This window comes from Myiozetetes cayanensis, unplaced genomic scaffold (assembly GCF_022539395.1).
Source record: "Myiozetetes cayanensis isolate MyiCay16 unplaced genomic scaffold, myiCay2020 scf4, whole genome shotgun sequence".
In the NCBI taxonomy this organism is placed as follows: domain Eukaryota; kingdom Metazoa; phylum Chordata; class Aves; order Passeriformes; family Tyrannidae; genus Myiozetetes; species Myiozetetes cayanensis.
The window spans coordinates 2,319,289-2,345,212 of NW_026087631.1; the positions used below are offsets into that span (position 1 = coordinate 2,319,289).

General features: G+C 41.3%; 1 protein-coding gene across 3 annotated transcripts in view; it reads left to right on the top strand.

The window, feature by feature from the left end:
* SPIN1 (spindlin 1) overlaps positions 1-25,924 on the top strand; it is a 49,117-nt gene that overhangs the window by 6,619 nt on the left and 16,574 nt on the right. For all 3 annotated transcript variants that reach the window (XM_050329670.1, XM_050329669.1, XM_050329668.1), the window contains exon 2: positions 22,340-22,566. In XM_050329670.1, coding sequence (XP_050185627.1) covers positions 22,515-22,566 — 52 coding nt within the window. In that variant the 5' untranslated portion in view covers positions 22,340-22,514. The remainder of the gene's footprint in view (positions 1-22,339; positions 22,567-25,924) is intronic.

Below are 25,924 nucleotides of genomic sequence, written 5' to 3' on the forward strand. Positions count from 1 at the left end.
GTTATTACCAATACCCAGGCTGATGCAGAATCTCAGGAAATACAGTTAAAATTTGTCAGTGAATCTAGTTCAGGTCAGATACAAAGCTTTCTGGAGAGAAAATTAGATTATGCAGCCAAAAAAAAGACTACCTGTTGCTGCTGCTGCAAGTTCTAGCTCCGAAGTCCTATCATTATTAATTTACTTTTTTTCATTTCACTTCCATTTGTGCTGCACGTGCAGTGGAGTAATTTCAGAGCAGTGTTTTTGAGGAGAGCTTATGACCAAAGTTAAAGAAAGGAAAGCTTATTTACTGTGGGTCAAGCAAGGCATGGTAGGGAACAAGTTATTCAGAGGTGGTCCTCATTCTGAAAGCCGTTCTGACTTCCTTCTTGCCATCATTTTGTCACCTTTCTGCAGCTACAGAACGAGAGGAATACAGTGTTCTAAGCCAGCTGTTTCTGAGCAAAAGTTTTCATATACTCAAACACATGCAGATGAAGTGTTAAAGCCTCAGAGTAACTTGAAGCAATTTGTCCTTCTCATTAGTTTAATGAGTATGCAGAACTATACCAGTTTCAGAGTTAATATTTTGTGTGTTTCTCTTCTGTGCTTTTTTTAAAAGCACAAGTGGTATGAGGATTGGTCTGTTCTGATGTCTCCACTGCTTTTAGGGAGAGTCATTGGTTTCACAGCTTGATATTTTTTTTTCCCCCCTCTCACTGTTTTCTTTCTCCTCTCCAATACACACACATGCTTTAAGCAGGATGTGTGGTGTTTTCAACCAAAAATCTGAAAGACCTGTACACTAGCAAAGGAATACCATGTAATGTCACAGTGCTGATTGTTCCCATCTTACAGAAAAACATATGATTGGCAGTTTAATAAGTTATCATTGTCCTTGGTGGTGGTTTCAGTGGTGACTGCAGTATCTAAATTAATAATAATAAAAATATCTGATCTAACTTCTCTACAGCTATACAGTTGTTTTAAAGAAGCAGGTTTTGGTTTGAAGTAGTATTCTTTCACTGACCCTCTGTATTTGCAGAAATGAGTGTAGTTAGCAGTAGCTAGAGCACATAATACATTGCTGAATTTTGTTTTCAGTGCCTTGCTGTTGCTGCAGATTAAAACTTTGACATCTCTTGCGGCTATTCACCATTTAAAGGTGATAATCTCTTTAGGTTGAGATTTGTATTAACATTTTAGATAGTGAGTAAATATTCCGCAGTTGATCTGGAAAAACTAAGTTTGCATTATTAGCTGGTAGCCATGTCAAGAGACCTACCACTCTTAGCAGCAGGTGTTTTCACTTTAGTGGTTTGCGTTTCCAGTGTAAACAGTTACCTGAATGCCTTTGAGAGCTGATTTAATATAGGCTGAAATGGTTGAAGGTGAAGGAAATGGGTAAGACAAATTCAGTTTATAACTGGCTGCTCAGCTTTTTCAAACTGCAGATTAAGGGCAAGAGATCACTTTCCCTGAATCCTTTTTGCAGTTTTGTTGTTTTTTTTTTCCCCTGATCATTGCAAAGATAGGATGAAAAACTACTAGTGGCTTGAATTGTCTAATCCTGTTTATCAGCTTTTCTTAAAACCAGGTGTGTAGAGAGAAATCTTTCTCTGCTTTGGGTGTGAACACTATCTATCTGTCTGATCATACTTCAGTTTGCAAAAATGGTATTGTTTGTTCCTTCACCGAAGTAATTCCTGACAGAATTGTCTGTTTTGTTGGGACTAGAGGAGGCCTTAGCTTACCAATAATTTCACTCTAATTCCTCCTCCTACTCCCAGCTGATTTAAGAAATAAGAGAACTACATTTTCATTAGAGTCAGTCAGTGTTTGTGTACAGTGGAGACCCAAGTTAATATCTCTGATTCATTAAACACTGTTATGATTGTACTTGCTGTGATGTTGATTATGGGGAAGTACATGTGTCTCAAATCCATGAGCAAATTGACTCATAGTACATCTTGTCATAGTTTTAGTGGTGTACAGAGCTTATGTGGGTGATTGTATTTTTCTAACTTGGTCCCTTTTAAGTATTTTGTGGCCCTACCGTTTTTTTTTTTAAATGAATTACTACTTATTTTTCAATATCATTGGTTACTTAGGTTGGGATTCATAACAGCTAAATTTTGACTTTCTAGTCAGTGCTGTGAATAATCAGTACCTTATCCTAAGAATTTTGAATGCTTATGTCTTTGTTTGCTTATAAAACTTGTAGGTAATTGCTGTAGCACAAATATTGATGTAATAATTACTTGGCTTACTTTGACATGCACAGTTTTTGTTGTGTTCTGGCCCTCTGATCCAAACTGGTGGACTGCCACAGCTCATCTTCAAGACAAGTATTGATTATGTCAAGAGCTGCAGAAATTGGACGTAACCGGTAAGAATAAAAGTATATCGTGAAAATTCTTGGTCTTACAAAACCGTCTGATGTCACAAATTTTTAAGTTTGGCTTAGGAAAATATCTTTATTAGACCTGGTGTCAACGTAGTGTTGCAGTGGCATCTTGTCCATGTACTCAACACGTGCCAAAGAATAATATAGTACTTATGCCCAGACCACTAGTGAGCTAAAACGCTTGAAAGTGCTCTGTCAAACGGCAGAGCATCCCCCCTGCCCGGTAAAACTCTGTGAAACTTATGTTCCCTCCATGTTTGAAGGTATGTGCAGCAGCACTGCTAGCCTGGATTGTTGAGAGCTGGTTGTTGTGCACTTAAAATGACACTTAGAAAGATCAGCCGGCCCCCAAAAGAAACGCAAACCCAAGGGTTTGATTTGCTGTGATCAGTGAACCTGACAGACTTAGTGAAGTGCAATAACTTACCACTCCATTACCTTCTAACAGCAGGGTTAGGTATGTTTGCCCTAGGGTTGCTCTTTGACAATGTTTGAGTGATCCTTTTGTCTTTGGAACATTGCTTCTTTGACTAACACAATGGAAATTAAACCTAGTCTTAAGAAAGGCTGACCTAAGTATGCACTATGCACTATGAGTAGAGGGAAATGCCGGACTTCTCAAATACATGTTTCCCTCTCTAGTTTCTAGAGATTTGTCTTTGTAAATGCTACCAAACCAAATTGAGTAAACTTGCTCTGAGTTGTTATAAATTATTTGGTTCAACTCCCATCTGTAAGAGCATGAGTAAGAAAAAAATAATTACACCATAGAACTTAAAGTTGACTTGCATTTAGCATAGAGTGGTAGCAAGCATAGTAATTGTACAGAAGTAAGATGCTACTGTCATATCCTGGACAGCCAATATTTTGTGCATATATTTTTTTGTGTTCAGGGGGAGATAGCTACTTATCAGTAAGGAAAGCTGCAGGATTACAGAGTGATTTGGATTGGAAGGGACCTTAAAGATGATCTAGTTCCAACCCCTCAGCCTTGGGCAGGGACACCTTCCACTCAACCAGGTTGTTCAAAACCTTGTTCAGCCTGGCCTTCAACACTTCCAGGGATGGGTTATCCACAGCTTCTCTGGACGATCTGTTCCAGTGCCTCACCACCTTCACAATAAAAAATTTCTTGCCAATATCCAATCTAAACCTACCCTCTTTCACTTGGAAGCCATTCCCCCTTGTCCTGTCGCTTCACGCCTTGGTAAAAAGTCCTTCTGCAGCCTTCCTGTAGCCCCCCTTCGAGTACTGGAAGGCTGTGTGAGGTTGTCCCAAAGCCTTCTCTTTTCCAGGCTGAACAAGCCCACCCCTTCTCAACCTGGCCTTGTAGGAGAGGTGCTCCAGCCCTGTGATTGTCTGCTGAGAGGCTCACCTGGTCTGTATTTGCCATGATGCAAAAGGACTTCAGGCAATTGCAGCAGCCTGTGCAAGTTGTTACCATGGTGTCAGTGCAGGTTCTTGCCTTGTGTTTAAGTGCAAGGTAATTTGCAGTAGACTGTACAATTGCGGGTGGGTTAAAATTTACCTTTATCCAAAGTGATGCAAGGAAGGTTATCATGACTTTGAGTGAGTACTGGATCCCTTCTTCAGATTTTTATAAAAGCTTTGTCTTGTAAGATTTCTTTAAGCGTGTAGTGCCATGTAGGTATTAAATGATCAGTTCAGTAAGTTAAACATACACAAGGTTAAGTCAGTGGGTATTTTTGCAGGTATTGCCTGTAAGGGGATGCTTTAAATAAAATAATTATACTTCAGAGTGTTGGTAGAGTATGTAAAGTCACAGGAAGAATTGTAGCAGTGTGGTGAAAAGAAATTAAATATTTGTTATTAAGTATATAATAACTGATTTTTAAGGTGTTAAGCTAAACTGTAGCTGTTCATGATGGTTCCATAGTAGAAGGTCAAAATAATACTGAAATTAAGCACTGCCTTCTGTTAGCACAGGCAAAAGAGGTTGTGCTTATCTGTGCTACTTGAGAGAAGAGTAGACTAGAGCTCTAAAACAAGTCTTTAAAAATGCACTATGTGTGTCTTTATTGTTCTAGTACTAAGGTGTGCACACTGTTGCAATAGTGGGAAAATTTTTCTTATTTTCAAAATTAGTTCTACTCTACCAAAGAGTGACTAAAGGGTATGTGTATAGGTAAAATGTTAGCCTTTAGAAAGAAAATCAACTTAGAAACTTTTTTTTTGTTTAAAAACTGCTACATGAATTAATGTGGAACTTAAAATTTGATGTTGACAAGCTCATTGTTTTTGGTGTTGTCTTTTTTTATTTAATGAAGCTGTTGGAAGCTCATTTAGCACCTGTCAGTTCTCTTCTACATTTTCTGGTCCTTCTTCTTTCTCTGAAGAATTCCAGGATAATATAGAGCAGCACATAATTAAATGTAATGAAGAAAGTTTTGATCAGAGGTTCCCAAACTGTTTCCAGTTGATTCAAAGACCCAAATAATGGGACAAGCCTTGATCTGTGGACTGTTGAGATGAATCAGCAGAGATGAACATCTCTTGCAGGTGCGAGTGTGTGTTCATCAAGGGAAGATTGATTCAAACCTCTGGACAGAGGTGGGCTAATTCCCACACAGCAATACTGGACTGAATGTTCCATTAGTTTCACTAGAGAAATTTCTTGCTGCCTTTTATATGGAAAACAAAGGATGAAAAATGGATGAAGCATGATTATAGTTCACCCTCTGTTGAAAGTGAAATCATCCCCTTTGTCCTTCTTTGTCCATCTATTTAGCTGGCCTCTGGTTTGCTTATTTGGTAGCAGAAGGGGAGTCAGTTCTGTGCATCTGCACTTCCAGTGTTACTGCAAAGATTGCTCAGTGTGTTATGGACATGCAGATGTTAGAGATGCTGTCTGTACAAGTTTGTGAGTTCAGAGAACTGTAATAATTTGATGGTTATATTCAACATAAGTCTGAGTACAGTTATGTTTTTTGTGTTGTTTTCACTCCAGTGACTTCTAGTCCTGGTTGTTAAATAAGGCTGCAAGTCTAAAGGTGGTTGTGGAGCTGTGGACAGTTAAATGTTCACAGGTTCTACTGAAGCATGTGGTGAGTTTATAGGTACTTCCCTGAGGGTTGAGAGGTGTCTACTCAATCACTGGTATTAAAAGCTCATGAGGGCAGAAAGAGAAATTCTTGCTGTTGAAGATGATTGGGTTAATATTTCTGTGGTGACAATGATGTTTTTTTGTATTGAGGTGTTGCCTAGAAGATCGCAGAGAAAGGCTCCAGGCCAATTTAATGTATGAGATAAGATAAAGAGAGCAGATACTTTCATCTAAGGCCCAGGGGAATACATACCACATGCTCCCCTCAGCCAGCAGTTCTGTGATTTTGTAATAAGGTTCATCCAGCCCCAGATTTGTCCACCCCCAGTTCTGCCCCGTTCTGCCCCCAACACACGCCTTGGGGAATTGAGTCTGGAGGAATTTGGGACCCCTTCTTCCTCATCTTCATCTTTGCAGCATGTGCAGTCCTTGGAGTTCCTCCAGAGTTCTGGGCGTGAAGGTCACTGTGTCTGTGTGGTATCTCCTGGTCCAGGCCTCAGGATGTTTTTCCCACCATTCTACCTTGAAAGGAGTCTAAACACGCTAACGGAATTTTAGAGGGATTGATATGACATGGGGCAGCAGGTTTGGGTATGTGTAAACATTAGGCTGCAGTGTGTGGGAAAGTACAACTACGTTAAAATCTACCTTCACTACCCAACTGCTTCTAAAATCTACAAAAATTAAAAATCAAAAAGAAAAGCTCTGAGGCATCAAGGTATAATTATAAAATGTGGTGAGTTTATAGGTACTTGTGTATATGGAATTGTCTGGAAATTTGTTGCTACTTCATCACTTATTCATTGTGGGTTTTTTTAAAATCACTGTACTTTTGCTCCATAAGGATCTGTAACTTGAGTCAAAATCTGGAATCTCTTAGAACAGAAGGCTTTTTTCTTAAGTACAGTGAAGTACTGTGAGGGAATGGTATCAGAAAATACATTATTTTTGTCAACTAAGCTTCAGATGAAAACATCATAGTTTAACTTACTGAAGCTGTATGTGTAATAAACTTTAGGTGTGCACTGAGAGCTAGTTTTTGTTAGGAAGACTAGTTTTTTCAGCTATAGAAGGTGCTTGTGTAGGTATGACTTGTTCCATCATGTTCTGAGGAGTTCTGATAAACCAGTAAAGAGTTTCTTCCTAATGCCTAATCTAAACCTACCCTCTTTCACTTGGAAGCCATTCTTGTCACTACATGCCTTGTAAAAAGTCTTTCTGCAGCCTTCTTGTAGGTCCCCTTCAGGTACTGGAAGGCTGTGTTTGGTTGTCTCAAAGCCTCTTTTCCAGGCTGAACAAGAGCAGCCCTTCTCAACCTGGCCTTGTAGGAGAGGTGCTCCAGCCCTGTGATCAGCCTTGTGTCCCTCCTCTGGACCAGTTCCAGCAGGTCAATGTCTTTTGTGTGCTGAGGCCTGACACTGCAGGGGCTCTCAGGAGGGTGGACTAAAGAGGCAGCATCTCCTCCCTTGCTGGCCTCTCTGCTTTTGATGCAGCCCAGGATGCAGTTGGTGTTTTGGGCTGCAAGTGCACGTTACTGAGTCACACTGAGCTACTTCTCCTCCACCAACACACACAAGTCCTTCTCTGCAGGGCTGCACTTCAGTGCATTCTCTGCCTACCCTGTGTTTTTTGCTGGGGATTGTCCTGACGTAAGTGCAGCACCTTGCCCTTACTCAGCTCTCTTGAACGTCCAGAGTTTCTCGCAGTCCCACCTCTCAAACCAGTCAGGGTCTCCGTGGCATTCCATCCCTCCGGCATGTTGGCTGCACCGCACAGCTCGGTGTCCTCAGCAAACCTGCTGGGGGTGCACTTGATCCCACAGTCTGTGGGATGGACAGGGCCGGTCCCCGTGCGGACCTCGGGGACGTGACTCGGCACTGCTCTCCGCTTGGGTGCCGAGATGCTGACTGCAACTCTGTAGTTCCTAGCCCTACAAACTACAGAGTTAGTTATATAGATACATAGTAGCTATACTGTTGAAACAAAGCAAGGAGTAGTAAGCAGCTCAGAAAGAATTTCATGTCGTTGCCCCTTCAAAGAGCAAAACTGTCCCCTGCGCAGATAGAGAATGAGTGAATATCCTGTTGATCTAAAACTGCGAATCAGCCTCAATTATTTTGCTGTCTTTAACAAAATAAATAGGAAAGCACTGTTCTCTTTCTCTAAAAATGTTGGTTATCTTACTCATTCTGTATACTGTAAGACTGTCCCTTGCTTAGTGTATCCGTAGTGCTCATCTGTCTAATGTAATAATTGTATTTTGTGTTCAACTATAGTAGGGAAGGTTTTTTCTGGGTTTAGAGCTGTCCTACCTCTTCAGTCTGTAAGGTGAAGAGATCACTTGAATTAACTAGTGTATTTCTTTCTTCTCCTATACACAGTTGTGTATGCATTGATACGTTGCTTGAAGTGCATTCTAAGCAGTACTGGTTCTCATTAGCAGTATTCCTGATGGATGATGAAGGGTGAAGAAAATCACAACTATTTTCAATTGCATATTAACTCATCAAGGGAGAAAGGCCTAGTGAAGTGTTTGGTAGGACTTGGCCTCGTAACAATATTAATTTTGTTTGATTTGCAGAATTGGGTAGATTACTTTTGGGAGTAACTGGAAGGAAATTCAAAAATGTTTCTAAGTCCTGTACCGCCTCATTGTTCTTAAAGTTGTGACTAGTCATGTAAGATCAAGTGTGTAAGCTAGTGAGTTCTATGCACTGTAATGAAAAATGCTGCTCTCATTTAAAGTACAAAGGCAATAGTTTGGACAGCTTAACTGGTACTTTAATATTTGAAAAGCATTTTTTCTTCAAAATTTATAAGGAATTGCAGTGTACTTTCTTATGTGTGTCCTGTGTTTTGCTGTTGGCTGGCTAAAAGTCTCAAATACTTAACTGAAAATGAGGTATGACATGATCTGTCAGGTATCAGTTAGTTTTCTGACAAACTTGGTTCATTAATGAAAATTCAGCACTCCACTGTAGTGAGTGTTTGTGGAGGAAGAGCTGCAAATATGTTAGAAAGCATATTCACAGGCTGCCCAGGGAAGTGGTGGTGTCACCATCCCTGGAAGTGTTGAAGAAATTACTGGATGTAGTGCTTGGTGCTATGGTCTAGTTGACAGACATGGTAGTGTTCTGCCAAAGGCTGGACTGGATGATCTTGGAGATCTTTTCTGACCGTTAGGGATTCTGTGATTCTTTATTTGTTATTAGCTGAGGAACTGAATTTATGCTATAGGCTTTTGATTAATTTAGATGACCTAATTAACTGTAAGTCGGTGATCTTTGGATGGAAGGCAGAAAGGGACCACTGGTTCTAAGACTTCGTAGTGAAACATCAACCAGTCCTCTGACAAAATGGTAGAAAGACCAGTGTGTATGTGGTCAAAATACATTGGTGTAAGATGAAGGATTAAAAATTGCTTCCTTTTGTTGCATTTTGAACTGGTGAGGTGATTGGTGTTGGGAGTTGCTTCTAAGAAGGCTTATAAGAATTTTGTGGTACTGCTTGCTTGCAGTTCCTCTTGACTGCCTGAGGTTGTCCATTAATACTTGCACTTCTTAGTCTGGATGTATGCTTAAAATTTTTTGAAGTACATTTACAATAAAATGTTAATCAGAATTTGATGATATAGCTACGAAAACCAGGAGTGTTCTTCCTGCAGGAAGAAACTGCAGCCTGCTTGATTAGTACTTTAACATTTAAATCCAAGGTGTGAAATTGAGGAATATAAAGAGTATCTCTTTAAGGACATAGTGTTTTTCAACTCGAAAAAGCAAACAAACAAACTAGGGAGTTGCTAATGAGTAAAATCGGCTCTGCAAAGACAAGCACTGAGCAGTTCTGGTTCGTGCATACATAGCGGAGACCCACTGGAGTTTGGCAGCCAGATCCGTAAGTGCCCATGTCCTTTGTGTGCAGCATTGTGCGGGCTGGGTAGGATTGCAGCCACAATTCCGTGGTGGTGCTTGCTGCGCTGCTGAAGGCAGCCACTGAGACTTGCTTAGCTTGTGTTCTGAGATCTACCTTGTGCTTTTTTAAATGGTTTTTGCTACTGACTGAAAGGCAGGCTGGAAGTTTTGTTTGTGACAAGTAGCCCTCAGTGAGAAACCAGAAACCACAGAGAAGTATGTATTGTGGTTAGTTTTGCAGGCAGCTTAGAACACAATAAAACTCTGCAGTGGTCTCAAGGTTATTGGTATGTAAAAAAACGGTTGAGCATCTTGTTGAATTAGTCATGGTGAAGTGACTGAAGGACTTCTTCTATAAAGTGGTGGTAAAATGGCTTATGTAAATGTAAGGAAGACTGAAGGCTGGAGTCAGGGAGGGGAATGATGCAAAAAGAGTGTAAGGGAGTGGTTGAGAAGTAAGGTATTTCTAAGGTTTTTTTTAAAAGAGGGATTCTTGGCTTGCTTTAGTTCAGTATTTCAGAGTGGCAGATAGCTTTAGAGACTATGATAGAGTGGCAAGTGCTTTTGACAGGTAAAGAGGCTCTGCCAGCGTGGAAAGGTAACCAGTGTGAGATAAACATGGGCAGAACCAGGCAAGCCTGGTTGCTGCCAGGGGCACAGACTGCACCTGATACCCTTGATAGAAGCACTTGAATGTGTGTATGTGGCATCACTGGTCATCTCTTCTGTGGGCTTGGTAAGGCTTTTCTCACCTCATAAATGGTTATTATGCACATACTTAAAATGCTGTGAAATGTGAGAAGAGCAGAGCTGTAATGAACGTGGAAATAATTAATTGTGGTTTTGTAAGGAAAGCTGTGTGATTAGAGTGAAGCAAGCTTACGGGGTGCTCAACTTTGCCTTTAATATTTGTTTAACTCTTACTAAATAGCAATGCATCATGGCAAGTTCAAAAGATCCTACTAGGAAAAAGGTTAATAACACTTTTTTAAAAAAAAAAAAAAAAAAGGCCTTGAGTTCAGTAGAACAAGTCTTTAAAAAACGTAGTAGTAATTTAGAAGCCTTCTTTAACTTATCAAGCAGTTGTCTGTATGCAGAAGCTTGAATTTAATTTTGCTATTTCTAGGTTTGATGTCTGAATTGGCTTTTTATTAAATGCAATTTTTAGATAAGGTTCAAGTATTTTAGGTTGGTTTCAAGATGCACTGTTTCAGTATTGTTCACTGCTACTTTGTTTTGTGGGGGGTTTTTTTGCATATTCTTGGAGCAAATTTTTTTTAATTGGTCTGAAATAAGAACTGTAAAATTAAAACGTTAACACTGCTATCTTGGAGTTCCAACAGCTTGGGCAACAGCAGTTCCTGCTTCAGATCTAGGACTTGATTGTGGGCTGTGTTTTATTTACAGTGTTCTTAGTAGTACAGAATGTGCTGAAATAAGATCAATGGAAAAGTGCCTCATGGTTTTAACATCTGTGTTGTGAAGTAAGGTTCTTTATCAGCTGTTTGATCAAAAACATGTATGGGGGTTCTTGTTCTTACCTTCTCTTCCATTTAACAACTCTTCTCTTAGAAGAATGTGAAGTCATAGCTTTAGGTAATTTTGAATGTACACTGATTCTTTTATCACTTGGGTGATAAAACGGAAGTGTGAGGACATCAAGAGCACAGTTGCCTGTCTCAAACACAGTCAGGGCCATAGAAGGAACTTGCCATAAGGTAAGTCTCTACAACAGGAGCTTGGGATAAGCACAGAAGGGAGGAATTTGCGAGAGGAAGATGCTAATTCCAGGCCTGGCAGAGATGAGGTCTGTTTAGTGCATCCTGGTTAAAGCATCCAGACAGAAATTCCAGCTGTGGCAAACTGTGTGAAAGGAAGCAACTGCTGATACACATATCACCAGTCAGACAAGGATCACTCCCAGTTATGGGAATACGCCTCATGGATACCCAGCACTTGGATTGTACAAAGCTGGTACCCTGGTGCGATGCAGGGGCATGCTCTGCCAAGAAGCCCAGGGTGAAGAAGGACCTGTGGGACCCTGCTGGATCCTCGGCTATTGATGTACCCTCTGCTTGATCTCCCTCTCTCACCCTCTCTCACCTCTTCTATTTCTTTCTATCTCTCTACCTCACGTTGGTTGTTAAATAAAATCTGTGTTGTTGACTTCGGCATATGGTCTCATTTTCACCTTACTTTGGGCAAAGGCATCTCTCACTAATTGGATCTTAACATCAGGTTGTCGTCATGGGCCAGATCCCTTGCATGTGGTAGTCATCAGTGCGGTGCAAAGCTGTTGCAATGTATTCTGGTGTGACCTGGAGCTGTTTTTTCTCCAGGAGAAAGTCAAGCTGACCCTCAGATGGTCAACAGGGAAAAAGACATTAACCCTCAGTGGGCTAATGACTGATTCCAAAGGAATGACCAGGAGTGACTGCAGAGGGTGAGTCAAATGGGGATGTCCCCTCCTGATGAAATTTAAGAGATAATGCTAAACCTTCTCCTCCTGGATCTGAACATGTAAAAATTGGCATGATCTACAGTCATTGGCTGATAAAATTGCAGTTCTTACAAAAGAATATAAACTAAAACCTGGCAAAGGAAAGGCAGTTGTATATGCTGTTTTGGTGCTGCCCTTACAGAAGCACAACAGGAGTGCTCACTGTTCTGAAATCTGAAATAGGATTTGGTGAAAGAACTGAACTGCTAGCTAAAAGAGGAAAATGATGAGGCTCCAGGCAGAGGCAGTGCCTGTTGCTGAGCTTGAAAAGAGGCTGTGGGTAGAGGCATTGCTTTCTGCTGAGCACCATCATATTGGAAAGTTTCAGGCACAGCTTTGGGATGCATGTAAGAGAGAACTTTATGGATTAAAATGGTGCCATATGCAGCTATTGTTGTATCAGTCTGGGCATAAATCAGGTGAGACTGAAATCCAGCAAGTGGAATCCTGTGAATGCATCCCATGCATTTGGATTCCAGTTGTTTCTCATCATCAATAACATTTCCAATAGATGTGGCAGTCCAACATTCCGTATTAATGCAGTGGGATGCTGAGAAGCTGGGTGTGTGAACTGGATGGCAAGGAGTTAAAATCACCATAGTAGACGGAGCAGGCATTATTTGCCAAGCTGCTAAGGTTAATTTATGGCTCCTGGGTGAGAAGCAGAAATCTGCTAACCCTAACAAATCCAGGGACTACAGTGTGTTTACTCCATGCAAGACCTGATTCGAGGATTGCTGGTGTATCACAGTGTAAGATTTTTGCTTCACCAAAATGGAATTTCTGAAGTTATAGCTGATGTGGCTCCTGTAACATCTGCAGTACCCAGTATTGCAAACCTAACAGCCGCAAAAGAAGCATTCACATGCTTGGTCATTTGATGGGGTGGTTTCACACTCCCTTTTCTCCTGTCTGGCTGGTGCATGAGCCAAAGAGACTGTCACAGTTTACAGTTTATTACAGGAGTTGAATGCTAATACTGCATCTTGAACTTCTGCTCAATTGGCACTTACCTGGAAGAGAGGTAATGCACCTTTAAAAGATTCCCACAGGGGTGTAGGCATTCAGCCACGATTGTGCAGGCTGAACTTCCACCATCTCACTCCCTCCAGCCAAGAAATAGATCGGATCAGACCCCCCTGACAAGGTAGGGAAGCAACAACAGCAGTGGGGCAAGTGCTTCATGAAATTTCCACCTGAGAAATACCAAGTCCAAGCTGTTAAACAGCGTGAGCCCCTAAGGGATAACCTGTCCACACCAATCCCTCTGAGACTTGTATTGTTTTATTTTTCCAGAAATGATTCTAGGAGTGCTGCCAGAACACCCCCACTGGAGATCATGAGTCACCCACTAGGGATGACTCCCTTCAGCATTGCAACACTGTGGTCCCCTCGGTCCTCCTGGAGAGCAGATTAACCAGTTGGAGTGGGGGACTGGGCAGTGAATTCATATGAGGAGCTCACAGAAAACAGCCAAGGAGATACAATAGTCACTTTTCCCCTAGACCCCTTAAAGTTTTTAGTTACTTGTGTGATGGGCACAGGAACAGAATTATCACTCAGTGGATTATTCCTTCTTTTTAACAATTGGTCTGTAGTGGGCTGAATTTTCACTTTTTATAGGAACCTGCTAACAGATGCCACCGAGCTGTGTGGAACTGATGGAAGCTTTAATTGCCACCATACGTACCTGCAGTTTATTAATTCTAGTGATTCGTTGGTGCTTTTATCATGAGTGACTTGTTGGGAGACAAGATATTAGTAGGATTATATTAGACCATTTTATGTATTGCTTGATTTTTGCTAAGCTTAATTTGCCTTTTTACTGGGGGAAAAAAAACAGTGTGAGAAAAGCTTTTACTTTACATCTTCCAGATGTTTAACTTTGTCTCAACAATCGAGAGTTGGGGAATTCAGCCAAATTCAGTGTGGGAGCTGGTACAAGGATTTATGCATATTTGGAATCATACAAATCAGGGAATGTGTATAACCCTTCCCAGTTTTGCCTCAAAAGGGTTTAGATTTGTAATGATTTGCCTAAATTTTTAGGAGATATTGACAAGTAAACTAGATTATTTTAACAAAACAAAAGAAAATGTTACATAGGAAATGATTGAGTCCCCTTTCTTAGACCAGAGTGAGGGATAGCCACGGACTGCAAATGGGACATGGATGGAATACCAGCTCTCATGTAACTCTTCCTGGAACCATTTATGGAACCAAATGTTCCATATCACTCATTAGATATTACATTACAAAATACCACTTCTGTTCCCTGTGTGACAGTACCATGGTGGGTTTTTCCAGATCTCCAAGAGATTTGTGTTCCCACTTGAAGACCTGATTGGGTTTCTCTTGGGTGCTGCTGGGTTTCCTACCACGTGTCCTAAGGGCCTTTAGCTTTACCTCATTTCTTTTATTTATATCAGTCAGTATGGTAACTACAGTACATTCTGCACTGCACGTGCATCTCAGTTGTGGGTGCAGTTTACTGTGGCAGCAATTGTAAAGGAAGGTCATGACCAGTAGTAAAGCACAGTGTTTGTTTTTTGTCAGGATTAAATCACAATAGAGCTCAACTCTGTCCCCTGGAGCAATAGAGTATGGTCCCAGTGGAAGGATGTGTTTGCATGAAAACCTGTTGGATGAGAACTTCTTGTATTTTGCATGAGAACTTTTTATGCATGGGTGGCCTAGCTGAAGGAACATACTCTCGGTAATGGGACTAGATGTGCTTTCAGAGACTTTAATTTGCAGGTCCGACAAGTGTCAAAAAATGGCTTTACAAAATCAGTTGGCATTAGGTGTGTTGTAATTAAAGAAACAAGGGGTATGTGGAATGTTAAATCTCACTAAAACCATGTGTTGCCATTCACAATGCAACAGCATCAGTTGAAGAAGGCAGAGCCAAAATGGAAGAAATCTCTGCTAATCAGTCCAACCCCAAGATTGGCTTCCAGGAGTTATCCCCCAGCTCCTGGCTGATGTCAGTGTTCTGATCCTTGGGACTCGCAGGGTGGGGGCAGTGGCTAAGGAGAATTGGGTTGATGGCTGTAATTGGATTTTTAGTGGTTGGGATAGCTATTGTACACTGTATGATTACCTGTGTTACTGCTTCTGCTGCTTCTGTCCTGTCTTCTGCTGTCCACTACATGTGCATCACCCCTGTGGATAACCTGTGAACCAAGGAAGAGTCCACAGAGGACTGTGTTGGAGCCACAGGGTGGTATAATAATACTGGTCAGACAAAGATCACCCCAAGTTATGGGAGTGTGCCTCTGTGGACACCTGGCACTTGGACTGAATAAGGGCTGTGTCCCCAGAAGAATGATTTGGGGACCCCCACCACTGAGAAACCCTGGGTGAAGAAGGACCAGTGGGATGCCAGTGGAGCCAGGTGGTGGCTATCTTCTGCTTGATGGACCAATCTCTCTCTCTCTCTCTTTCTGTCTCTCTCTTTCTCTCTCTCCTTCCCCTTTTCTATTTCTTTCTATCTCTCTAGCTCTGATGGTTAAATAAAATCCGTACTGTTGACTTCAGCAGATGGTCTAGTTTGCACTTTAATTCAGGCAGATCTTAAGACCGAGTGATGAAGTTCAGTTTTAAAACTCCTGCTTAATAATAGCAGTTTTAACATCATCACTTTTAATCACTTGGAAATTACATTTTGCTGCTACGTGAAGTACTGATGACAGGATAATGTCAAACCTCTGAGAAATTTTATGGGGCTTCCTATGTTAAGTGCAGTTCAATTTCATAACTTCTGTGTGACAGTCTAATAATATGATTACTAATACTGTGTAACAGTTTATTCTTAGACAATGTCTAGTCATGGTTCTTTCTGTAAGCAGTCCTCTGACCATGTATGAAGTCAGCCAAAAAACAAACGTGGCTCACTTGTTAGCACTTTTATACTTCTGATTGTTCTATCCTCAATTGTTTATCCTTATCGTATGATCTTAATTTCACCCTAAGAAGTGTGAGAAGACTTTCTGTGCACTGATCCCACAGATCTATGCACTTCAAGAGTAGGGTTTCCTTACCATAGCTTTCCTTACCATTTGTAATAAGGCCTTTTTTTTTCTACCCCTCAAAAAGAGTGAAAACTAGACTAGTACAACCTGGGCTTTTATAACCCTGAAGATGAAAAGCAGTTCTCTTATGATATGTTCATACATACTTACTATTTTGAGTGATGTGTTCACATATGCTGAAATTGTTATCCAGATGAAGAGTTCTGCAAAGAAAGCAAGGAATTTCTAGTTGTATTGTGCAAACAGATAAAGGTTTTATGAAGATTTTTCGGAAGGAATAGAGAGGGGAAAAAAATAATTTGAAACACATACAGGTTGCACTACAGTGCTCCTACTGTGGTCAACAGTTACTGCCAATAATCTGTAATAGTTTTAATCTAGATTGGGAGAAAAAAAAAAAAAAGGAAAGTAAGTTGAATTACACGTGAGGCCGTTCTGTGCTTTCACAGCACAGATGTCCAGAGAGCTGTTTTTCAGATAGCCATTTGACTGCCAGGCTGGCAGCTGACCTGCTGTTCGAATCACCTCTGGGCAGTTTGTCTGGGGCAGTTTGATCCTTACTCTGCTTGCACTTGTGGGCCACTGAGTAAAGTCTTTGATCTGTGCAGTGCATGTCATGGGGTGTCCTGTGGAGCTGTGTTTATGGTAAGCCACTTGTGAAGACTTTCACTTCTTGAGGCCAGAATTCTACACTTGTGTTTTCGATGTGGAATTTGTACTATATCCTGAAGGCTAGCATAAAATACCAAACCAGTCAGATGAGAATCCTGTGACATTACCTTAATTTGTAGTTGCCCAGGAAGTCTGAAATAATCCTTTGATTGCAGTAGGATTTAGATGCACTTTAGAAAGTGACAACTTGGTGTATTTCAAAAGAGTAGGTAGGCACTGGATTCTAGGTGCTAAAGGTTCCCAGAATGCTCTTTGGAGAGACTTTGCCTCCTGAAGCTGAACTTCCATAATCAGTTTCTGTGATGTGGCACCACTTAGATCTATGGACTCTTATCTTGGGCTGGAATACATTTGGGAAGCCTCACATTTTCCAGTTACTTTTTCACCTATGAATTTTTTTATTTAAGTATGTAGTGCATATATATGTGAGTAAGACTAATGCCCTATCCTTTGTCGTATAGTGCTTGGAATTTTGAAATTGATTTCTCTCCTGATCATCCAGGGCTTTACAAGGAGCATCTGCTCCTACCACCAAATTATGTCCCAGTGTGATACAGTGTGTTCTTCCTGTAATGTAGAGCAGTTGTCCTGCGTGGTAATGTTGAATGTAATTACTTTGTGTTTTGGGTTTGTGTTGGGTGTTTCTCTGTAGAAAGTGAAAGGTCCTATTTCCTTATTTTTTTGGGGTTTTTTTTGTTTTTCATGCTACTGATGGATGAGTGCTCTAATGCAGACGAGAAGACAGTTATTTTCTGTGCTTTGAATCTCCCGTAATAATGGGGGATATTAAACAGTGCATACATATTTATGTAACCATAAGGGTAATGTAGGCAAGGCTGAAAAATATTTATAAGCTTGGAAGAAGATAGATCTTTTTAACATTTGTACTGTAAAAATTAAAAAAAAAAAATCAGAAATAGCTGCATTCTAACATGGGTGCTGAGAGTCCCGTGGTCTCCTGATCTCTTTACTGGTGCTTTTATTGGAATTTAGAAGTGTAGTGAGGGAGTTCTGAAAATTATTCTTGCAAGGTAATACTCTGATCCTCGGAATGTGTTAATCAAGTCCCTGAAATTAAAAAAGATAAGCAAGTTTGTTTAAAATGTTGCTTCGTAATACTGACTCTAATGAAGTTTTTACTGCTGCCTTTACAAAGTGGCTCAATTATACAGTCACAGTTTATTTCAAATTACAGCCACTGCAAATCTTAAATGCTAAATTGGATTAAGTGAGACAGGCTGCTTTAATGATATGGTATGAGGACAACATAGTGGAAGTAAAGAACAAACTGTAGTGTGGTCTCTTAACAGCTGCATTTACTAATTCAAAAGGCAAAAAACAAGCGTGGATAGGGAACAGTGGAAATTACACTTTCAGGATTTCTCTCTGGCTGTTCTTTCCATTTATTTTGTACCTGTGTGTGTAAGAACTTTAAAATTCAGTATTTGTAAGTTATAATTTACATGTGATCTTGTAAAACTATACTAATGCTTCAAGTTATTGAAGATAAACTAAAAAGAAATAAATATTAATCCAGCTTTCACCTGGATGGATCACTGTTCTTAACTCTAGTAGAGCATTGGTAAGGTCATGTGTTAAAAGATAGTTTAAATAAACTTGCTCAAACTACTACCTGAGATAGAGGACTTCTAAAAGAGTAGTGTCCTTTGTAAAGCTGCCTGTCTTAATTCTGAACCTGTGGGATAATTCTTCAAAATAATTACTGTCGGTGGTTGTTGTTCTCCTGCAGTGCCTTCTGGCACCACCTGGCGGGCTCCAGCGTTTTTACTTGGCTGTCTGAAACATTTCTCCTGTGAGCAGCTCCCTGCTGAGAGCTCCCCCTGCTCTGGCAGCAGGAGCAGACCTGAGAAGAAGTGAGCCTGCCACTTCTGTCAGAAACGGTATAATCTCAATACAAGCAACAGATCCCGTTACGATCCCTCTCCTTCCAGATTTTTACCCGGAAAGCGTTTCCTCAGCAAATTGTTTCCCTCTGTGTTCACGGTGGTAGAATTTAGATGTGCTGTTAGGAACGAGGCACTTAAATTTGTGGGCTTGGTGTCAGTAGCATTAATTATCACTGGTTTTGTGCTACTAACATCCCTCTTCAGTGGATGGTGTGGTCATGAAACTTTCATGAGAGCACAGTAAACAGCATGGTAGTGTGTGTGTTGCAGTGAAATGCATGCAATTTTGTGGAAATACAGTCATGAATGATAACTAAAAGTTAAGCTAGAGAATTATTTCAGGTGGTTACACTTTTTTCATGGAGTTAAAAGCTCATATAAACATTTTAATGTTTCTAAACAACTAAGTTTATAGGGGTTCACAGTGAAAACTGCAGCCTGTGCATGTTGGGTTTTCCTTCATTTCCCTTCATGCTGCAAAAATTATTTTTTTTTACATGGCTACATTTTTTTCTGTCTTAATATCATACTTTTCTTCCTAGTCTGATAGTGTGATAGTACTATTTCCATTGACACTCATATGGTTGACAATTTGTAGGGCTAACACTTAATGTTCTCTGAAACACTCCACAATAATTAGAGCACAATCAGACAAAGTAGTCATCTAATTTCCGTGTGGGTTTTTGTAAAAAGTATGCTGTGGTGTAGAAAAGTTTGTAAAAACAAGCAACACACCTGGGCTGGTGAGCAGCAGCTCACAAGTCAAAACAATATGCCTTTTAAGTGAAAGCTGCAGCTGCACTGATGGTGACCTGTGCTGAGGAAATGGGCTGTCTGTCCTCGAACTACATAAATTTGTTTTCAGAAAATCGGGTTTTGTGCCCTCTTAATAATGTCTGTCTTCAGAACAGTCAGTGTGCAATTGGAATGTAAGTTTAATCCAGAATGCAAGTGTTGAGCTCAAGTTTCATCTTCAGTAAGGTTTTGAATTAGTTGCTGTCTTAGTTTCTAGGAAATCAGCTTGAATGGCTGAATCATGTTTTGACTTCAGTAGCCTTATGTTCATCCATAGGTTCAGTGAAGCACTTAGTATTAAGTGCTAGCATGTGAACTGTGACTTCTAAAGGATTAGAAATAAATTTTCCAGTTTAGAGATATGATGTCAAACTTGAGGCATAGTCATGATTGGGGACATTCCATTAAAAAAACCTTAACTGGCAGAAGACTTTATCTTTTGAGGTGTTACAGTTATATTTCTAAACATAGCTACCTCATCAGTGCAATCAAAATTTTTTTCCAGGAATTGGAAATAGTGTGAGGAGGAATTATATAATACAGATACTAAAAATATTTACAGCTTCCTTGAATAATACAGTAAAAGGATATGTTGTTTTCTAAATCCGAAGGATTTTCACATTTTGTGTATTTGTGGAGGTAGTGGTGGTTTGGTTTATGTTTAGGGGGGTGTGCTATTTGTTTTTGTGGGGTGTTTTTAGAGCAGAATATGTAATACAATCTATAATGTATAATACAAGATTGCAGTTGTTTCTCAACTCACAGCTTTTCTGGAGGAAAGAAGTGGATCTCTTGTATGTTTGTTTACCTGTGAGACTGAATATGGTGATGTATCACAGCAGTGCTCTGAATTCAGAGTTTGGTTTTTCGTAATCTGTGATGTTTCTGTACTGGAATGTTTTAATCCGTAGGAAAATATTTTTGAGTTTAGTAACAAAACCCATCCCGATGCTGTTTCCAGGAAAGTAGTTTAAGCAGGCTAATTGCTTCCTATTACATCTTCAAGTGCTTTTAAGAAGTTGAGAGTTATTGCCCTGGTATCCTTTAGCATCGTTGTGTATACCCTGGTAGATTTCAGGAAGAGATGAAATGTGGAAAGAATAGCAAGTTCCTGTAAATAAATTTTTAATTCCAGTGGTTCTTATGAATCGCTGCTGTGAATATCTTAAGTTAGCTCTTTCTAAAAGCTGCAGATTACTGAATGTTGTCTCCCTATTGCTGTTTTTTCCGGGGGGAATTCCTCTGTGTTGCGTTATTTTTCCTAGAAGTTAACAGGCGTGATTCTTGAAAGAATTGTCAAGTATTAGATGTTAAATGCATTTTGCTGCTTAACAGCTTTACCATACCTCAAGGCACCTCCCTTCTGCGTTCCCTCAACCGGATCACTAGTTAGGGGGATTCTTCTGGTTTTAACCCTTGTATGAAAATTGACAACAGCTTCCAAAATGGAAATAAAAGATGGAAGACTGGTGCTGATTCACAGATAAGAGAGAACATGATTGCAGCAGTGACATCTCTAAAGGAAATGATCTGATCTCACTTGCCTTTGTTGCGGGCAACACTGAAGTAGTGAATTATTCTGCGTAAATTTCCAGAAATGTTACTCTGAAATAAGTTAAACTGTAATTCTTTGAATTTTTTTTTTTTTTCAGGTGATGACAAATTTCTGGAAATAAATCCTGAAAAGGACTTTTAAAAGATTGTCCTCACCTCCCTCATCTAGAGGAATGTGATGACTAAATAAACACTTCAGAAATTTGATGAGTTTAGTTGTAGAGAGTTACCAGAAACTTCAGCAGATCTATGAACAATCAACTTACTTGACGACTTAGTGGCTTGAGCAGTCATTGCAGTGCAATATCTTTTCTTTAGTGCTTGATTTTTTTTTACAAGCTTTTTCTAACTTACCCTGCTATGTGATTGGGAGCGTGTTATTTCTAAAAAAAGGAAACAGTTGATTTGTGCTTTACATCTGGTGAAGGTAGTACAGTTTCTTCTAAGCTTGCGGTCATTCCTACCTGTATTGGCTCGGTGGTTTGTAAGAAGCTTTCCTTTCTGTATGTAATTGACATGCTGATATGGAACTTGACTGTGACTGTGAGGGGAAAGTAGCACAGAATCACAGAATCAAGTAGGGTGGAAGAGCCCTTTGAGGTCGAGTCCAGGCTAACACCGGATCCTGGCACTGATGCCACATCCAGTCTCCTCTTAAAGACCTCCAGGGATGGTGACTCCACCCCCTCCCTGGGCAGCCCATTACAGTACCCAATCACTCTCTCTGTAAAGAATTTCTTCCTGATATCCAACTTAATCCTCCCCTGGCACAGCTTAAGACTGAGCCCTCTTGTCCTATTGCTGATTGCCTGGGAGAAGAGACCGACCCCCACCTGGCTCCCCCCTCCTCTCAGGGAGCTGCAGAGAGTGCTGAGGTCTCCCCTGAGCCTCCTCTTCTCCAGACTAAACAACCCCAGCTCCCTCAGCCTCTCCTCACAGCACTTGTGCTCCAGTCCCTTCCCCAGCCTCCCTGCTCTTCTCTGCCCCTGCTCCAGCCCCTCCATGTCCTTCCTGCCCTGAGGGGCCCAGAGCTGGACACAGCACTCCAGGGGTGGCCTCACCAGCGCTGAGTGCAGGGGAAGGATCACTGCCCTGCTCCTGCTGCCACACTGTTCCTGAGCCAGGCCAGGATCCCTCGGCCCTCTTGGCCCCCTGGGCACACTCTGGCTCATGTTCAGCCTCCTGTCACTCCAAACTCCCAGGTCCCTTCCTGCCTGGCTGCTCTCCAGCCACTCTGTGCCCAGCCCATGGTGCTGCAGGGGTTGTTGTGGCCAAAGGGCAGGACCCGGCACTTGGCCTGGTTGAACCCCATACTGTTGGGGTTCTTAGTAGCAGCCCTAGTGTTTGTTTTGCTGTATGTGCCCTCTGTTTGCTGAATGTTTTCAGAGTAACAGAATATGAGGGAACATCCTGTTGAGTAGGTAAACAAGCATTAAAGTGAGACTTGGTTAAAAGGATATTTTTCTTTTTTCAAATCAAGCTATTAAAATACTTCACTTGTTTTGTTTTTCAGAGTACTGTAATTGAAAGTGCATCCTCTGCATTTGAGGGAGTATTAAGTTCTTGATTGAATGGTGGATTAATAAGTAGTAGTCTAATTCTAAGAGGAAGAAGATATCCTGGGAGTTGGGAAGAACTGGATTTTCACCCTAGTCCAGCAGCTTTGCTGCTCACTTAAACACAGATGAATGAAGACCCCATTTGGAAAATCACCAGGTCAGCGGTCCAGAGCTGATGCAGGTGAGGTGTTTTTTCTGGGTGGTTTTCTTTGTTTTTAACAGATAACAGTGATCTTACTTTATTGACTTCTTAAATATGTTAATGATTTTGTGCAGATGTTATCACTCCTTTTTTCAAGAACAATGACTTTGGATCTAGATGCTAATAAACTGAAAAAAATGTACAAAAATTTAATTTAGCAGTACAGACACAACCTTCATTTTGTGTTGCATCAGTGACCTATAGGGTCATATCAGTCCCCTGTAGGGAAACATAATGCAGCATATTTGTTATCACCAGCCATTGTAAATCGGAGCTTTCATAAAATTCTCAAGAAACCAATCAGCCAACCAACCACCATATCTAATTAGGAAAGCTCAGTTAGCTTTTAAATCACCCAAGCAACAGTCCATTCTGGTGCTTTCAAATACTCTGACTCACTGAGAATGAGAGCAACTGATACTGGAAGATTTCTCTGTAACCCTCTGGGAACTTTCAAACCTATATTTTACCTGTGACCGGCTTGCAATTTGCTGTCACTCATCTGAAGCATTTACTGATTCCAGGGGTAACTGCAGTAGTTTCAAAGGAGAGACTCAGGACAAAGTCTTGAACACCTTGTTTTCAGTGAGTTTTCGTTCCTTCAGCTGCAGAGTCCTTTTGATGCTGTCAGAATGCCCGTGGCAGTAGAGTTGTATCTCTAAGAGAAAAGAAGGGAGAGCAGGCTTGGGACCTGGTCCTTAAGCTTAGTCTTGTTGACTTCTGAGCATTATTGTAGCGCTGTTGCACTGAAGAACTGGCATCAGGTTTCTCAGGAAAATGTTACAAGAATTTTCTCTGACCACTCCAATGTGACATGTAATGAACAACAAAACTACAACACGTGAAACTTATGTAAAGGGTGATTATGTGGCTGGATTATTTTTCCTAAAAACCAGAACATTAAGCTAGGACATTTTACTGAAATATGTTAAAAAAAAAAAATGCTTCCTAATTTTTTTTTCTCCTTAAACAAAATAAAAAATTGATGTACGTATTTTAGGAGTCACTTTTCCAATTATTTGTTCATTATAGTTTGTCCTGTAACTGGCATCGTGCTGAATTGCCATTGAAATTGACAAACAGATTTCTTGAGATGTCATTTTTGCTTTTCAATGTGTCTCTGCCAAAGTTAAAATTTGTCTTTATCTTTTTTTTACTCTTAAATGGGAAGTCCTTAACTTACATTGATTTGATTAACACAGTATCAACTGTCATTTAAATGCAGCCCATAAATCATTCAGTCTGTCTCTAGCCCTGGCATAGTTGTGGCCTGGGCAGGGAAGGTGCACTGCAAACTCACTGCTCTGGGTTCAGGATATCAGACTTTGGTCTCTTCAGGACTCTGCTAAAGTCCCTCTGCTAAAACCCTGGAGGGAGGAGGGGCACAAGAAAGGTGGTTGATGCCCAGGGACCAGCTCCTCCCAAGGTCAGGAGCGATGCATCCTGGCAGAGAGGAAGCCAGGCAAAAACACTAGGAGGCCTGTGTAGATGAACAAGGAGACCAGGGAAAATAAATGTGGGCTCTCTCTGGAGGGAAACAGGAGACCTGGTTACCTGTGGTAGAGCTACTCAATGATTTTATCTCAAGTCTGCAGGTGCTGCAGCCACATCTTCCAAGTCACAGAAAGCGAAGGCAGGGACTGGAAGGATGAAGAACTTCCCACTGTAAGAGAGGAGCACATTCAAGACCATGTAGGAAACCTGAAGGCACACAAGTCCATGGGACCTGATGGAACTAGCAGATAAAGTGACACTATCCATCAGATTTGAGAAGTCATGGCAGTCCAGTGAGGTTCCTACTGATTGGGAAAAGGGGAAACATAACCCCCATTTTTACGAAGGGAAAAAAAGGAAGATGCAGGGAATTACAGGCCAGTCAGTCTCGCCTCTGTGCCTGGCAAGATCGTGGACTTAAATATTCCTGAAAACTATGCTAAGGCAGGTGGAAAAGAAAGAGATGCTTAGTGACAGCCAGCATGGCTTCATGAAAGGCGAACTCTGCCTGACAGAAAAATATTAAAATATTTCCTTGAAATAATGGATGGTCACACTCAGAGTTGCAGTCAGCTGGCGCAGTTTCCAAGTGGAGACCAGTGATGGGTGGCATTCCTCAGTGATTCTGTTTCGACCAGTGCTGTTTAATGTCTTAGTCAGTCACAGGGACAGTGGGATGGGGTGCACCCTCAGCAAGTTTGCCAACAAGAGCGAGGGGTGTGGTGCAGTTAACACACTGGAAGGAAGATGGGAAGGGAGGAATGCCATCCAGAGGGACTTTGACAGGTGGGCCTCTGGAAACCTTGTGATGTTCAGCAAGGTCCTGTACCTGGGTCAGGACAGTCCCACGCTCAAATACGGGCTGGACAGAGAATGGATGGGGTGCAGCCCTACTGAGAAGGACTTCAGGGTGCTGGTGAATTAGAGGCTCGACGTGGCCTGGCAGTGTACACTCGCTGCCCAGAAGGCCAAGCACATTCTGGGCTGCATCAAAAGCAGCATGACCAGCAGGGTGAGGGCGGTGGTGTTGCCTCTCCAGTCCATTCCAGTGAGACTCCACATGGAGTACTGCATCCAGGCCTGGGGCCCCCAATGTAAGAATGATGTGGACCTCTTGGAACAAGTCCACGGGAGGGCCACAGAGATGCTCCCAAGGCTGGGGTACCTCTCCTGCAAGGTCAGGCTGCAGGAGCTGTGGTTGTTGAGCCTGGAGGAGAGAAGGCTCCAGGTTGACCCAGCTGTGCCCTTCCAGTAGCTGAAGGGGACCTAAAAGAGAGCTGGAGAGGGACTATTGACAAGACAGAGTAGTGACAGGACAAGGGGGAGTGGCTTTAAAATGAAAGAAGGTGGGTTTAATTTAAGTATTAGGAAGAAATTCTTTACTGTGAAGGTGGTGAGGCACTGGAACAAGTTGCCCAGAGAAGTTGTGGGTGCCCCGTTCCTGGAAGTGTTGAAGGCTGGACAGGGCTTTGAGCATCCTGGTCTAGTGTCCCTGCCCATGGCAGCAGGGAGTGAGGTGATCTTAAAGGTCCCTTTGGCCTCAAAGCATTCTTTTATGTGGTAGTTAAAGAGGTAGAGGTTTGATGTGTTTATTGGATGGCTACACGGAAACAGTTACAGTCAACTGTTCCAGTATCAAACTGGAAACCAGTTTTCATGAATGGCATAGACAGGGGGATTGAATGCAACCCCAGCAAGGTTGCACATGACACCAAGGGAGGTGCAGTTGATTCCCCAGAGGAAAATGTTTTTGGGCAGAGTTAACTGAGCCTCAAGATCCACACAGACCACATGACAATTAAATATTTAATCCTTGATGGAGTTTGAGTTCACTTTCTATTAC